The sequence below is a fragment of the Podarcis pityusensis genome, assembly GCF_964106645.2.
Source record: "Podarcis pityusensis genome assembly, chromosome: 5".
Classification (NCBI taxonomy): Eukaryota; Metazoa; Chordata; class Lepidosauria; order Squamata; family Lacertidae; genus Podarcis; species Podarcis pityusensis.
The window spans coordinates 28717272-28732300 of NC_138032.1; the positions used below are offsets into that span (position 1 = coordinate 28717272).

Here is a 15029-nt window from a genome sequence, read left to right on the forward strand (position 1 = left end):
TGTTGGTATCATCTGCCATTATCTCAAGAGAGCCAGTGTGGTGTAGTGGTTAAGAGTGGTAGACTCGTAATCTGGTGAACCGGGTTTGCATCTCTGCTCCTCCACATGCAGCTGCTGGGTGACCTTGGGCTAGTCACACTTCTTTGAAGTCTCTCAGCCTCACTCACCTCACAGAGTGTTTGTTGTGGGGGAGGAAGGGAAAGGAGAATGTTAGCCACTTTGAGACTCCTTAAGGGGAGTGAAAGGCGGGATATCAAATCCAAACTCTTCTCTTCTTCAGGATGAAGGAGAGGCGTAGGCAATAGGAAGTAGGAAGGAGCAACTGCTCACCCACCCTTTCCCTCTGGTCAGTATTGAGGATTGTGTCCAGAGAGAAAACCTACATGACATATAATCCACCAAGCGAAATGTTATCAGTGAAATATGGTGGCTCAGCGGGAATTTGGCAAACCTCCTAGTTTGACAGTTTGCCTAGCACTGCAAAAAGAGAGGGGGTGGGTATGAGTATGTGTGTTTGTCTCAAGCTGCACAATACAGGGCAGATGGGCTGCATGTAACTTTCTGGGTTACAATTTGCTGCTCTGCAGCTTAACTGTAGCAGTCAGTTCCATAGGATCACAGAGTTGGATGAAAACTTCTGGTCATCTAGTAGCAATCCTTGCTTAGCGCAGGGTTTGTAATGCAGCATGCAAGTGATCCATTCTAAACAATGTAAGTAGGAAAAGACAGCTGCCTAGCTTCTGGTTAAATACCTCCTGCAAAGTAGAGCCCACCGTGGAAAGTGTGTACCTTGAAAAATATAGGCGAGTTCTAGAATTGGCCAGTACAAATTCTGGCCCACCAGTGGGAAACCTCAGTGGTAGAGACCAGAAGAGATGAAGCAGCTTTACACTGAAGTATATAGAAAAAGCTATGAAAAACTAAAACATTGTGGATTGCATCCAACTTTATACTCGGAATAGAGTCATTGATATTAATGAACCTAAGTTAACTTAAATGAGTCTATTTTGAGTAGGACCAGCATTGCTTATCACCCACTGATTTTTCTTCAACAGTGAGAAAAAGAGGAAAAATAAAGACAGAAAAAGAACTACAAATAGGCAAACAAGCAACAGACCTGGAGAGCCTCTGATGCCATTTTGTCCTGGTAATCCTTTAGTGCCTTTAATACCATTACTGCCAGTAGGTCCTGATTGTCCTGCAAAGGAGAGAACAAGAGAGAGAAGAAATGCAACTTTCATTTGTGAATGTTTGCTCTTTATACAGCTAACACAGAGACCATTGCTACATCAACTTCAGTAAAAATGCATTACTCCCAATAACAGTGCTCTCTGTACTGAACTGTGCCCTGTTTATCTAAATGAGAAACTCAGGATTTAACGGAGCCATCAACAGAAGAAGAGTCTATTTTGGATCATTGTATTAACACACACACCACTTTGTATCTCTTTTGCACAATGGGTTTTCCTTCCCCCCTGATTTGATATTCAGTTGTGCAACCAGCTGCATGGGAAGTTATTACCTAGATCAGCTTTGTATTAAAATACCCCAAGGAGAACCTGTGCTGTATGAGTGAAACAGCATTACTGAATAATATGATTTGCATGGCATTATACTGTTTCTGTTAGCGTGCATTTACATGGAGCATCAATCACAAGCCACAAGGGCACTGTTAATGATTCCTAGGATGATTGCTACTGGTTCAAATGGCAGTTCAGGGTCAAGCAGGAATGGCATCAGTTGGCAGTGTTTGAAGTATTTCCTGTGGCACAAAATCCCTAGGCTAGCTGGTACCTTTTCCATAGAAAGAAGCTGTTTACAGTAGTTGCAGTTTTAGTTCACTTAGAAATTATATTCCACTCTTAACGCTTTGCATTGGTGCCTAAAAACACACACTTTACCTGGAATTCCTGGTAAACCAGAGTCCCCTCTGTTTCCAGATAGTCCAGGTTCTCCAACAAGCCCTGGCCGGCCTGGTGATCCACTTTCACCTTTTCTTCCTCTTTCTCCTGGGAGACCTGGATCACCCTAGCAAGCATCAATGGGAAACAGGATCATGGTAAATAACAATCAAACCTATTAAGCACAGCCTGGACCCATGGATCTATTACTTTCTATACCTCAGGTCCTGGGTCCCCAGGAGGTCCAGATCCAGGACAGGCTGCTTCTCCTTTATCCCCTGGAATACCAAACAAGCCAGGTGGTCCTGGTATTCCTGGTGACCCAGGCAAACCAGAAGAACCTCGTTCGCCTTTAGAACCTGCAATGGCATAGACATGGCTATCAGAATAGATATTTTAGATTTTTTTAATTTCCCAAAGGGGGGGGGGAAGCCACCAAACCAAGTAATGAAAATATGAAATGAGACTGAGTTATAAGCAGCTGTATTATAGTTTCACCCTTCCACAAAGACAACTTTACACACACACACACACACACACACAGAGAGAGAGAGAGAGAGAGAGAGAGAGAGATTTCCCCCCCTCTAAGTAAAGGTATATTCAAGACAAATGCAGGAAGAACTTGAAAAATAATGAGAAATGAGTATTTTGGCCTTAATAAACTTATTACTAGCTGTGCTGTTCCCCACAAAAACCTGTGAAACACCATTCCCCATTTATGCACAGCTTGCTCCAGTTCAGTCCTTACAAATGCATTAATCACTAAATTCAGCTATTTGTTTTTCAGGTGGCTATTACAGTACTAGTCCCCTGATGACTATTCAGATACATGGGTAAAATCACCTGGCACTCCCATGTCCCCTCTGTCTCCTGGAGCTCCTGTCAATCCCTGTCCACCAAGAATTCCTGGAAGTCCCTTGTCTCCTTTGGAACCTGAAAGTATAATCAATTGCACATATTTTGATGCACTTCAGGATTAGATGGGATGTCATGGATCATTATCCAAAAGAAAGAACAGTGCTCTTGGTTACTCTGTTCTACACCTGCTACTTATTGCCCCTCAAAGGGTGACTACTCCTACAGGGAATATGGCACTGCTCACATTTTCCCAAGCTGTCCAAATGTATCTCATAAACATGACATAATGAGTGTGTGGTTAGCATTTTCCTAAAATTAAGGTGCCGCTGCTACTGAGTTTCATCAAGTTTTAAAAATAAAAGATTGGGTATTCTTGAGTTTTTAACCGTTTAATATTTCAAGTACGTTTCACCATGTTAACCAGCACTGGTATGAGAAGTCTCTGCAACTGTTCATTCATCTTATTCTCCATTCAACCATGAGCAAGCGCATAACCATAGATGATTATGGATGCATTATTCCTCACATAACTCTTATATTAACTAGCTCTTGTCTTAGTTTGACAAATTACTAAAAGAAGGTTCATATTATTTTGTATATCTGATACAGTTTAATATATAAGTAAGTCCATATACCTGGTGGCCCTGGCATTCCTGGTAGTCCATCAGGACCTATGCATCCTTTCAGACCTTGCTCTCCTTTTTCTCCCTTGAGTCCCATTCTTCCAGGAAATCCTACAGCAGCAATGACATGCATTACACTGGAAGTCAGTATCACCACCACTCTCATTAAAAAAACATAACATGATAATTGTAATGGCATCAAGCTGGTTTTAGCAGTAGTAGTAACTGCTGCATATACCTTTAATTCCTCTGTCTCCTTTATCTCCGAAACTCACTTTTGACTCTGATGTTCCAGGAGAACCTTTATCACCTGGTTCACCTTTTTCACCTGAGGATCCCTTTCTTCCTTTTGGTCCTGGGAAGCCAGGAGAACCTGCAAATGAAAAACAAAACAAAACAAAACTGCTTTTATTATTTTTCTTCTCTGCAATTGCAGCACTTTGTCTATTACTTCAAAAGCTGGAAGAAACTTGGCTTGCATTTGGAAAAGTAATAGCATGACACACATTTGGCCAATAAAACATGTGCTGGCCCTCTTTCACATTTACAGAAACTCACGTGGGCCATTTACAGTTTTAGCTTTGAAATGTTTTACCAAGGAGACCACGACAAATTTAGAACTTATACATTGTCTTATCCAGAAGTCACACTAATTTTGGCCCTTTGTCCTGGCCTGTGACCGTAATAAATCAATTCATTCATTCAGCCCTTTGCCCTATAATACTCCAGCACCAACTAACAGCCAAAAATAATCCAGATTCAAATGACATTCAAATCATATGACCACAAAGCACTGCTATGCATTGACCTATTAGTCTAGTTAGGAGCAGGATCCATGCTTCTTCTCTGTTTGTTAGGGCTTGAAGGAGGGAACGTACTGAATGCTGCCATAAGCCTGGAAGGTCACACGTGAAAGCAGCCAAGCAAAGGAGGCTTACAAGCGAAAAGGACACAGACAGAGTCTCTCCTGGACAGGCAAAGATAGTGCAGGTTTCTTTTTTAAGCAGAGTTCAGGAAAGTAAGGACCATGGACAGTTCTCAGTGGGCCCTCCCAGACGGAATTTTTCCTCCTATTTGAGCTATGGAGGGATGCTGTCTCAGGAAAGATCTGACAGGCTGACAATGTGTACTTATGGCTGTATAAATAATGAGAAGATAAGAGAAGTGTATTATCACTTACCCCTACTGCCGCGGATACCTGGATTTCCAAAGACACCAGGTAGCCCGGGATTACCTACAGCGCCCATCAAGCCTATTTCTCCTCTTAGACCTGTGGGAAGTGAGCAAAACAGAATACTGTATTACACAGAGATTGTGCATTCCCTATTGCCTGTGTCAGAGTCCAGGCAAAACGAGTATTTATCTATGCATTATCTACAGACTTAATATCATGCCATCGCCTTAATTTGATCGTACCGGTCATATCTATAAAACTCCTGCGAATAAAATGGCAAGCAAGTGGTACTAATAATGTGTTACTTTCCCTTCAAGAAATACCTGGTACAGCTGGTACTCCTGGCCTGCCAGGTTGTCCCTTGATGCCAGGAGTTCCTTCATCTCCTTGTGGGCCAGGTAATCCAGGCAGCCCAAATGGTCCTGGGAACCCCGGGATGTCTAATCCTGGAAAACCTGGGTCTCCTTTGGCTCCTAGAACTCCACGTTTTCCTATGATAACAGACACATTGAAATGAACATTATGCGTAAATGTTCCCTAGCCCTACACACACTCACCCCGAAGAAGGTTGTGATCTTGAGGTCAAGAACATAGGTTTGGAGGCATATTTTGTAGGTAGTTTTACGGACAAGGACAACTAAGAAATATAGAGAAATGTATACAGAGGGATCCTCCAGATAACTTGCTAATTTGTTGGTGTAAAGCTTACACAGATGTTACATTACATCTAGAGTTTATTGAGCATTTGTTGATTTGTTTGTGGGGAAGTTATATAACAATGAGCATTCATCCCAGCACAGAAGCTATACATTTTCCTGTTAATATTTTGTTCATCCCACACTTTTCAGTGCATTTCCCCATCAGTTTTACAACCTTAAAACATCAGTTTTTGTTTTAAAGTGGATTTGCTTGACAGACCACTTTAATCTACTTTAACTGTGGCAAATCTAAATATGCAGTGGAAAGTTGAATCCCTCCTGCAGAATAATTGAAGACACCCAGAGTCTATTAACAAAATACAAGCTTCTTCCATACATGATAGAAAAAGGAACCAAATTAAAAGCCACTTGAACAATGACAATGACAAAAACCCTTTCGGGTCACTTTAAAAAAGAAGAAAACGTTAATTAAATTGATTGATTGAAATGTATATACTACTATATTGAAGCAAAACCTCTAAGCGGTTAAAATTATCAATAAAAAACAAATATAATTTAAAACATTTTAAAAGGAATTTAAATTAACAGTGAAAAAGATTTAAACATACCAGTGTCTATGTGTCTGGATATTTTGTATGCCTATACTTTTTTCTGGGTTTTTAATTCAATTTCAGGTACCATCTGCCAGAGACTTATGCAGAAGATATAACCCAGAGTTAAAATATTTTAGGCCTTAATCCTAACTCCACTTACCTAGGAATAAGCCCATTGAATTAAATGGGGTTTACTATTAGGTAGTCAAGTATAGGATTGAACTTTCATTATTTTGTCCGTTCCCTGTTCAACAAACCAAACCTAAACTCAATAGGATTTTATCTGAAGTATCAACAATGTTATAAATATGAATATATTCTCAAAGAGATATCATGTCCCTTTTGTAGAGAGGACCATGACTGCCTACAAGATACTTGACTAAGATATCCTATGTGAAGAAAATGAGACAGACAAGTCTGTGGTTTTGATGAGCACTGCTCCAACCCATAAATCAGTGAAGTGTGCTTCATGACCTTGCTTCAGGTGTTCAGAAGAGCATGTGCTGGCTTAGAGTAGGGGGGTGACAATATGTACTTCGTTCACTGCATGAGTCCCAATTATTTTGTGTAATACTTACCTGGGGGGCCCATTAATCCACATAGACCTGGTGGGCCTGGTAAGCCAATAAGACAGTCACCTATTTTTCCTGGAACACCCTTTTCTCCTGGAACTCCAGGGGACCCAGGTTCTCCTAAAAGATAGTATTGATAGCATTAAGGTAACTTAATATCATGTGATGAAGGGCCCCATTTTACAATGAGGTCCTTATGCTTCCATTCTTTCCCTCCCTCTTCTTTTCTCCCCTCTCTCTGTCACACACATACATGCATCCACTTCACACATTTAGTTTACAGGTGTGGAAAGCTGTAGCTGGGGGGGGGGGTGGCACTCTAATGACCAAGTCCATTTGGCGACAGACACCTCAGTTTGGAGAAAAAGCAGTTCAACTGGCACCTGGTTCCTTCTCTCCCGTCCTTCCACCAGACTAGAGACCTAAAAGTATTCAACTTAGACTTGATATATCTGGCCTTTTCAATTGCCTAGTATGCCAGATCCATTTCTTTTAAGTATGGCTTGATTTGGGGTTTAAATCTCTGCACTTCCAGGGCAGCCATCCAATCTTCAGATAAGCCACCACTAAAGCTGTATCTCCCCCCCCCCGCCCATTTCACCATGCCTCTTGTAGCAGCAAGGAAGGGATGAGAGCTGAGTGCACAGAGAGTTGGCCTCACTTCTTCAAGGATACCTTCTGTATCCTCAGGTTGGACAAACTGAACATTGCTCAAATGTGATGGAACGGAGAGATAGAAGTTTCTTGAATGATACCTCCGCTGAGTGAAATTTCACAATGTTTAGTTAATATGTAAAGGAGGCGAACATTTTGCTCAAAATATACTCTACCTCTTGGCCCATCAGCACCATCACGACCTCGTTGACCTTGGAGGCCTGGAAGTCCTGGGAATCCTCTTTCACCCTTCTCACCTGGCATGCCATCTACTCCTGGGGAACCCTGTCTGCCTTGTTGTCCAGGTATAACTGGGCCCGGTTCACCCTAAAACATGGAGGAAATAATAGCAATAAATGTCATGTCTCAAACACTGTAAGTAAAACTTAATTTTTATTTCTTAATATTCTGAGCACTTCTTAAAATTCTTAAAATCGTTAATGCTCTTGCTGATTAGTAGAACCCATTAAACTCAGTGGAATTAGTTTGCGAACCAACCTTTTCTCCAGGAATTCCAGGTTTTCCAGGTAAGCCTGGTTCCCCTAATTGTCCGGGACAGCCTGGTGGCCCTGTGGATCCTGGAGACCCTTTATCTCCTACAAAGTGGAGGGGAAACAATGTTCAGTGATATAACACAGGCTCTTGAAGGTTTGCGATAAGTGGGTATGTCATTTTTTTAGGTTCTGACATTTTTCTTGCTAATTAAGTTAGGAATCTTGCAACTGATTTTTTTTTTTATTGTTAATTTATGGTTAGATTTTGTTGTCAGCTGCCTTGAACTTTTTGAAGAAAGGTGGGATGCAAAAGTTTTGAATGAATAAATAAATGCAGCTGTTATAATATGCAAAAACTGAACATGAATTTAATTTTTTAATGCAATTTTTATTGTCTGAAAGACAACAGAACCAGGGGGAAAAAATCAACCAAGTAAGTGGAGAGCATCAAACTAACATGTCTTGTCTGGGCAAGGATTTGTGCTTGTTCAATAGGACTTTCTCACCTCTCTTTCCATTGTGCATTCCCACTGCCCTCCCCAAATCTGCTCTGGACAGTTTGAGGGATCCCATAACAGGTTTAGGGATGCGTGCAAGGAGGGGAGGGCAATTCCATGGCACAAGCAGAAATCCTTGTGCTGGTGGGATATGCCACTCAGTGCTACAACCCTCTGTTCAATTTTACAACAGAGTAATGGAAGATGCTATTACAGCACCAGAAGTACAGTATGTCAAAACAAATGAAATTTGTATGCATATTACTTTTAAAGTCAAATTGTCAGCTGTCCTCCATTTTGAAAAAGCATGATATAGTTTTACTGAAGTGCTCTAATGATGATACTATATGTACACCATGGGGAGCCAACATGGAACCCTCCAAATGTTGTTTGACTACTACTCCCATTATTCTTCATCACTGGCCTTGTGGGTTGGGAGTTGGAACCCAACAGCTTACAGAATCCAACACATTGGCTACCACTGATGTCCATGATAATACAGATCTAACTGTTTTTTTTCTCTCTCTCTGAAGTTCTCGAGGACTTCATAGATGATTATTTATTAAATTTCTCATTTGTTTCCTTACTTCGTTTTATTCTCTCTTTTTTTCCTTCAAGAAAAGACAAATACGTTACCTTTAATGCCAGGATAGCCAGGAAATCCATTCTCTGAAAAGCCAGGGTCACCTTCTGGTCCTGGGAGGCCTGGATATCCACGTGGCCCTCTGGATCCAACACTACCTATCAAAGAATGCAAAGTAGTTCTGGCAGCAGTATCAAATGGCAAGCCACACTCTATCTAGAACAAAAACTCAGGGGGTTGAAGTGTCTTCCCTATGAACTGGGGCTAGAGAAACTAAAGTACCTGCCTGGGTTTTTTCCCCCCTCCATCAGGGATCTGTCTCTCTCCCCACTCCCCACTGATTGGCTCTGGTGAGTTGAGAGTTACGAGTTATACAGGAATTGTGCCTAAAGCCCTCTCTCAACAGCGGCCAACAGTGCAATTTTAACTATGTCTGCTTAGAAGGAAGTCCCACTGAGTTCAATGGGGCTTGCCTTCCCAGCTAAGGGAGGCTAGGATGCAGCCTTAACCATCCATGTAAACACCCTGAATAAGGGAATTAGTCAATCCTGGCCGCTCACCTACAAAACTAGAGCATCTTTGCTCCTTGCTGTCAAGATTTTGCTTGCTTACCTTGCCTGTTCTTTCAGCCTCTTCTGCAGGTTACTGCTTTGGGTAGTGGCTGCTGCTTGACCATGACAAATTGCAGCCTTTTCCCTTTTTGTGTGTGTAATATTTTAGAAGGGTCAGTTTGACAGTAGTCCAGCTTGAAAAGGTAGCTCTCACCTCTTTCTCCTTGAGGTCCAGGCCTACCATCTGCTCCTCGAAGTCCAGGAGGTCCAGGAATTGCATTTACTTGACCAGGCTCACCTTTAGGACCTTAAAAGTGTATAACAACAGGAACACAAACTAGAATATGCCAGTGATTATTTAAAGACAGCAGCACAATGAAGTTACACAACTTCGGGGGAGGGGGGTAGCCGATTTGTAGCTCCAAAATGGCTGATAAGCGCACTGCAAGGAAACCCAGCAAATTAGCTGAGTTTTTCAGCAATCAGATGACTAACTGAGCTGCACTGAACTGCAGAAAAGTAGGTGGATATAAACCACAGTTAGCAAAATCACAACAGTAGTGTTGTCTGGAAGCCCTAGGTCCTGAAAGGACCTAACTAAAATATGCATCAGACAAGAGTGCGCTTGGATGCCACTGACATTTCTGGAGCAGGATGCAGAAATGGTCCTGCTTACATTACTAAAGAATGCTCTGCAATGTTGTATTAGGAATATATATATATATATATATATATATATATATGTATGTATATGTATATATATATATGCGCCTTGACACCCACTGCAGCTTTTAAATCTACTATAGACACCACAGTCAAATTATTTAGTAATAACAACAATAATATCTACCGACCTGCTTCTCCAACCAACCCAGGCAAACCAGGATTTCCCTGAGATCCCTTAGAGCCTTCCACTCCTGGTGGTCCATATCCTGGTGGTCCAGGTAGCCCTCTCTCTCCAGGAAGACCTGAGATACCAACTGGTCCTGGTGCACCTCTGTCTCCTTTTGTACCATCAGGTCCCTGATAGGAATTCAGAAAACACTGCTTAACACACACTGGAAACGCCTGCATGGTAAGTTACAGTCAGAAACAAAGGTTGGTGCCTACAGCAAAGACCCTGGATGAACATAGATTTTTTGCATATGCACTGCTAGAAACATGATGGAGTCTGCACTTGCTACCATGATTCAGCCATGGTACTCAAAGCAGAAATAAGTAACATAACAATTTCATTTTGATCACCACAAATAAGGCCAGATTCAACTACTGAGTCCCACTACTGGAAGTCTGTGCAAGGACTTCCATGAGCGCAACAGGGCTTTTCCTCCCCCAAATTTGGCTCTGTGGGGTCAGGAGAACAGTGGGGGCGGGAAGGGGGGTTGTTTCATCTGGCAAACGGGAAGGCTGGAAGGCTGGAAGGACTGCCATAGGACTACACTGAATCCTTCCACACACTTTAAAGTGTATATTCAGCTAAATCCAAAAGAGAAATCGGTGACCACTACAGATTTATGCTGAGTACAGGCTGCAGTCATGCACATTTCCACATGACTTTTTCAGATGTTATAATAGAATTAGGGCACACAACAAAAATTAATATATGTGCATGTACCTTGATGAATGTCTTCAGATATGTTTGCCTTATTTATTTTTCAATGGATTGAAAGCAATGCAAAAATCAGTATGATTGCACTAGATGTCAAAGTAGCAGGTACTAACCGGTTCTCCCAAAGAGCCTCTTGAGCCTTTCAGTCCAGGTTTCCCAGGTAACCCGTCTGCACCATTTTCTCCTGAGCTTCCTCTTGGTCCTGGTTCTCCTCTGTCTCCTTTTGGGCCTTCTGGTTCTGCATACCCTGGCTCACCTTTCAATCCTTTAAGGCCTTGGTTTCCTGGAAGACCTGGAAGTCCCTGGGTCACATGTTGTTAATAAAATATGACAGGAACTGTAACGTTGAATCTATATAAATGCTATGAAAGGTACAGAAAAATCAGCACACTAAGGCATTATGGTGAAATGATTCTGTGTGCAAAGAGGCTTTTCCCATTGTCAGCTACTGCAGGTGAAAGCATCCATATCCTCCAATGGGTAGAGGCCTTTTTATGATGGAAACGACAAAGGGCTCTACATATAAACCAACTCTAAAAACAATTTAACATGAACCGTACCTGAATGCCGGGAGGCCCCTGAATCCCAGGGGTTCCTTGAGATCCTTTAGGCCCCAATGCTCCTTCTATACCTGTAATGGCAGAAACAGTGATTTAGAGAGAACTGGAAGGTTGAAGTAATTGTTGCTGGCATCCATCTCTCTCGAGAGACAATGGAGTGTGCCTCCGGAGGTGAAGTCAAACTGATGCATTAGCAGCACTGAAGTGAGCTCTCCAGGATGCAAGCCTGGGCAGTGTGTATGGAAGTCCTGGGCTGCCCACAAGAGAAGACCCCTCATCTCAGCCTCACAGAGCAATACGCTTGGTGCCAGCTTGACTGCAGGAGTTGCCGGGAGGTGTACAAAGCACCATCCAACCATCTTAGGGACTCCACTCTGGATTTGTGTAGGGTTTAAAGGTAAAGGTAAAGGGACCCCTGACCGTTGGGTCCAGTTGCGGACGACTCTGGGGTTGCGGCGCTCATCTCGCTTTACTGGCCGAGGGAGCCGGCGTACAGCTTCCAGGTCATGTGGCCAGCATGACTAAGCTGCTTCTGGCGAAGCCAGATCGCACAGAAACGCCGTTTACCTTCCCGCCAGAGTGGTAGATATTTATCTACTTGTACTGCATGCTTTCAAACTGCAGCAGACATTTAGGACCAGAGTTTTCCTTCTCTTATAGATGGGCCCCCTTCCCAGGTTGACAAGCTCCACCTGCTCCTAAGTAACTGGCCATATACTACTACAGAAATAACCAGACTGACATTGAAAGCAAGAGTGCCTCTTCTGATATCAGCCAGCCCAAATCCTGAAATCAGGAGAAGGCTGTCTGTGCTCCTGCTAATGTCTGTAGTTCACTGCGTAGGAACTCAGAGTAGGTCCTTCTCTGTAGCACAGAAGTGGCTGGCAAGGTGTGGGGGATGCCACAGAGCTGCCCTCCCAACACTAGCACTGCAGGTGCTTACTTGCATGGGGTGGAGACAGGTTAGCTTTCCCTGATCAGAATATTAAACAATAATATCCTAAGGGAGATGAATCATAGTCTAATGATAAGTAGAATACAAGTTGGAACCTACAACAAAATGTTGTAGTACAGGGTTTCAGCCAGCCATGACCTCCTCTAAGATAATCCATTCCAGAAGCACCTTTGTTCCTGACTAGTGCATTAAACTTTTATTATACAAAGCCAGTGTGCAGCTGTTTGCTGGTGTCCTGGAGTTGCGTTTTTTATAATCCTGTTGACACCAGCTGTGCCCTTTAGCACTATGGGCACTCTATAGGGCACTCTGGCAGCATGGTGATGGATCATAAGGGATATATTTATCCTAATAATTTCTAAAACCTCCCTTCTTAAAGCATATAAGCAAAACCACATTACTAATTTATGATCTACATCAGAATGGCTGAGGTAAAATGTTCTATAAATTGGAATATACTGCCAGTTGGAGATTTTTCACCCTCTTCTACCCCTTTCCCTGAGCTCTTGGTATATTTTAGCAATTCTCAAGCACTGTCAGATTCTTTTACCTTTAACTCCTTGTTCACCCTGTGCTCCAGGAACACCAGGAAGGCCAGGTGGCCCCGTAAAAAAGGTGCACTGGTCGCATGGGCCTGCTTCTTCACCTGCAGTAAAATTATTCCTCTGTTAAAGGTGACTTTGGTAAATTATTGCTATGTCAAAAGCACACGTGCCCTACAGCACTGTATGTATTTATCACCAGGATTATTATTTATAAGTTTCTCTACTGCCCTTCATTCGAAGATCACAGGGCTATTTACAATGTATAAAAACACAAAGATAGGATGAGAAAGAGTGTAATCATGTTTGTGCATCTAATTCCCCTGAGCTTTCCATATTTAGCAATATGGTTAACCCTAGGAGCAGATAGTGAGGCAAATTTCCCCAGTAAAGAATATTTGCCCTTAAAAACGATAAATATTAGTGTTATTGGGCAAGCCTTTAGTCAACAGTGAGAAAGAGAGTGCCCACAGAGATCACACTTTATCTTTCTCTCTGATTTTTATCCTACTGTTCCTTCAAGAGCTCAGTCTAGCTTAGGGGATCCATAGTTTATCCTCACAGCAACCCAGCGGTGTCTCAAGGTCACACAGTTAGAATCAAGGCTGACTGGGGAACTGAATCCATATCTCCCCAGTCTAAGTCCAACTGACTGACAGACTGAACTGACTGTCACACATGCTCATATAAATATTGGCATTTGGTACAGGGTAAAATCCTCATTATTGTTTGGAAGAAGAGAGAGGAAGCCAATCTACCGTGGGCCAGCTTGGTTGCCTTTATGAGCTCAGAATGAAAAGCAGAATCAGGTCTAATTGCCCTTAGCATGATGAAAAGGAACTGAGTATATTCTATGCCTAAGTAGTCTTGACAGAGTCTAATAATCATTATAATTAAGATTTCTGTTCACCACCATGCTGCCCTCAAATTATTAAGATTGGAAATGTATTTGCAAGTAGGACTACTGACCTTTTGCTCCACTATCTCCTGAAAGGCCTGGCGGTCCAATGCATCCTGGGGTTCCTGGGGGTCCCAGTGGGCCTCTTTCAAAAGTTATTATACCTGTTTATGGGTGAGAACGACACAAATTATTCATGCATTGCTCACAAATACCATGATAGCCTCTGTTACAGGCCATTTAGGGTTTTCTAAGGGCCTCAGATTTAAGATGAACTTATACTATAGTATTGACAGCATGGAAGAAACACAGGCTATGTGCATTCAAATAGCAAAGAACAAAACACTGGAAAATGTTGACATTTGCTAGTTATTCTTACCACTTTGGGAAGTCAGTGGGGAATGTCTAATAATTGTGGCATTTATTGGTCAACCTACAAAATACCTTTGGTTAACTAATGAGCATATTTATTTAGTTTGTTAATCGGGGCAGGCCACAATAATATAGAAAAATATTTTGGAAACCAATATCAAACCATGGTTTAAGATCCTGCCTTGTTCTGAAGCTGGGAACCATAGTTTCTCAGTTAAGGTGAAACAGAAACAATGACTAATTAGATACTTTCACACTGCATATTAAGTTGAGATATGGTTATCTGAACTTAGCCAGCCTCTTACTCCAAAGCTATTGGAATAGGCATCAATGAATTTTTATACTAGATTTAATCCAGTTTCTATTATTTGCAAAGCCATCATACTTTCTCTACTTTAAAATTTCTGCTTTCCTTTGCAGGGATGGTTGCAACAGTAGTGGCTGCTTTTAGCCATAAGAAGTTTAGTTGAATAGTCCATTAATTCCAGAGTTGCACAAATATGCCATGAAAACATTCTGGCTACATACAAATAATGATCATCTTGCTCTACCTGGTGGTCCTGAAAGACCTGGTGATCCTGCTGGGCCAGGTCTTCCTTGCAATCCAGGAAGTCCTGGGGGTCCAATGGCATTCATGCCAGGTTGTCCTCTATCTCCTTTACTTCCTTTGAGGCCTGGAGAGCCTGTTAGACCTCTTGGACCAGGTCTCGAAACACCTAATGCAAGAGTTAAAGGTATTACTTCCATTTCTATGTTTTCTGTACCAGTGCTTGCAGCCATTTCAGAGGATTTAATTTCATGTTGTTGTTTTTTTAAATATCCCAGAATTCCTTCATATATCTGAAACAAACAATATTTATTGGTCTTACCTGGCCTTCCAGTGGCACCTGGGGGACCCCGTGGTCCTGCAAGAACAGTATATTCATCACATATC

General features: G+C 42.1%; 1 protein-coding gene across 3 annotated transcripts in view; it reads right to left on the bottom strand.

The window, feature by feature from the left end:
- Window positions 1-15029, bottom strand: part of COL4A3 (collagen type IV alpha 3 chain) — a 98350-nt gene that overhangs the window by 22054 nt on the left and 61267 nt on the right. For all 3 annotated transcript variants that reach the window (XM_081006849.1, XM_081006850.1, XM_081006851.1), the window contains 20 exons: window positions 14965-15000; window positions 14647-14811; window positions 13795-13887; window positions 12834-12929; window positions 11329-11399; window positions 10882-11070; window positions 10014-10182; window positions 9374-9466; window positions 8662-8766; window positions 7533-7630; window positions 7211-7361; window positions 6387-6500; window positions 4880-5047; window positions 4563-4652; window positions 3621-3755; window positions 3395-3493; window positions 2745-2834; window positions 2121-2260; window positions 1902-2028; window positions 1118-1198 (listed from right to left, as the gene is read on the bottom strand). In XM_081006849.1, the coding sequence (XP_080862975.1) occupies window positions 1118-1198; window positions 1902-2028; window positions 2121-2260; window positions 2745-2834; window positions 3395-3493; window positions 3621-3755; window positions 4563-4652; window positions 4880-5047; window positions 6387-6500; window positions 7211-7361; window positions 7533-7630; window positions 8662-8766; window positions 9374-9466; window positions 10014-10182; window positions 10882-11070; window positions 11329-11399; window positions 12834-12929; window positions 13795-13887; window positions 14647-14811; window positions 14965-15000 (2310 nt within the window). The remainder of the gene's footprint in view (window positions 1-1117; window positions 1199-1901; window positions 2029-2120; window positions 2261-2744; window positions 2835-3394; window positions 3494-3620; window positions 3756-4562; window positions 4653-4879; window positions 5048-6386; window positions 6501-7210; window positions 7362-7532; window positions 7631-8661; window positions 8767-9373; window positions 9467-10013; window positions 10183-10881; window positions 11071-11328; window positions 11400-12833; window positions 12930-13794; window positions 13888-14646; window positions 14812-14964; window positions 15001-15029) is intronic.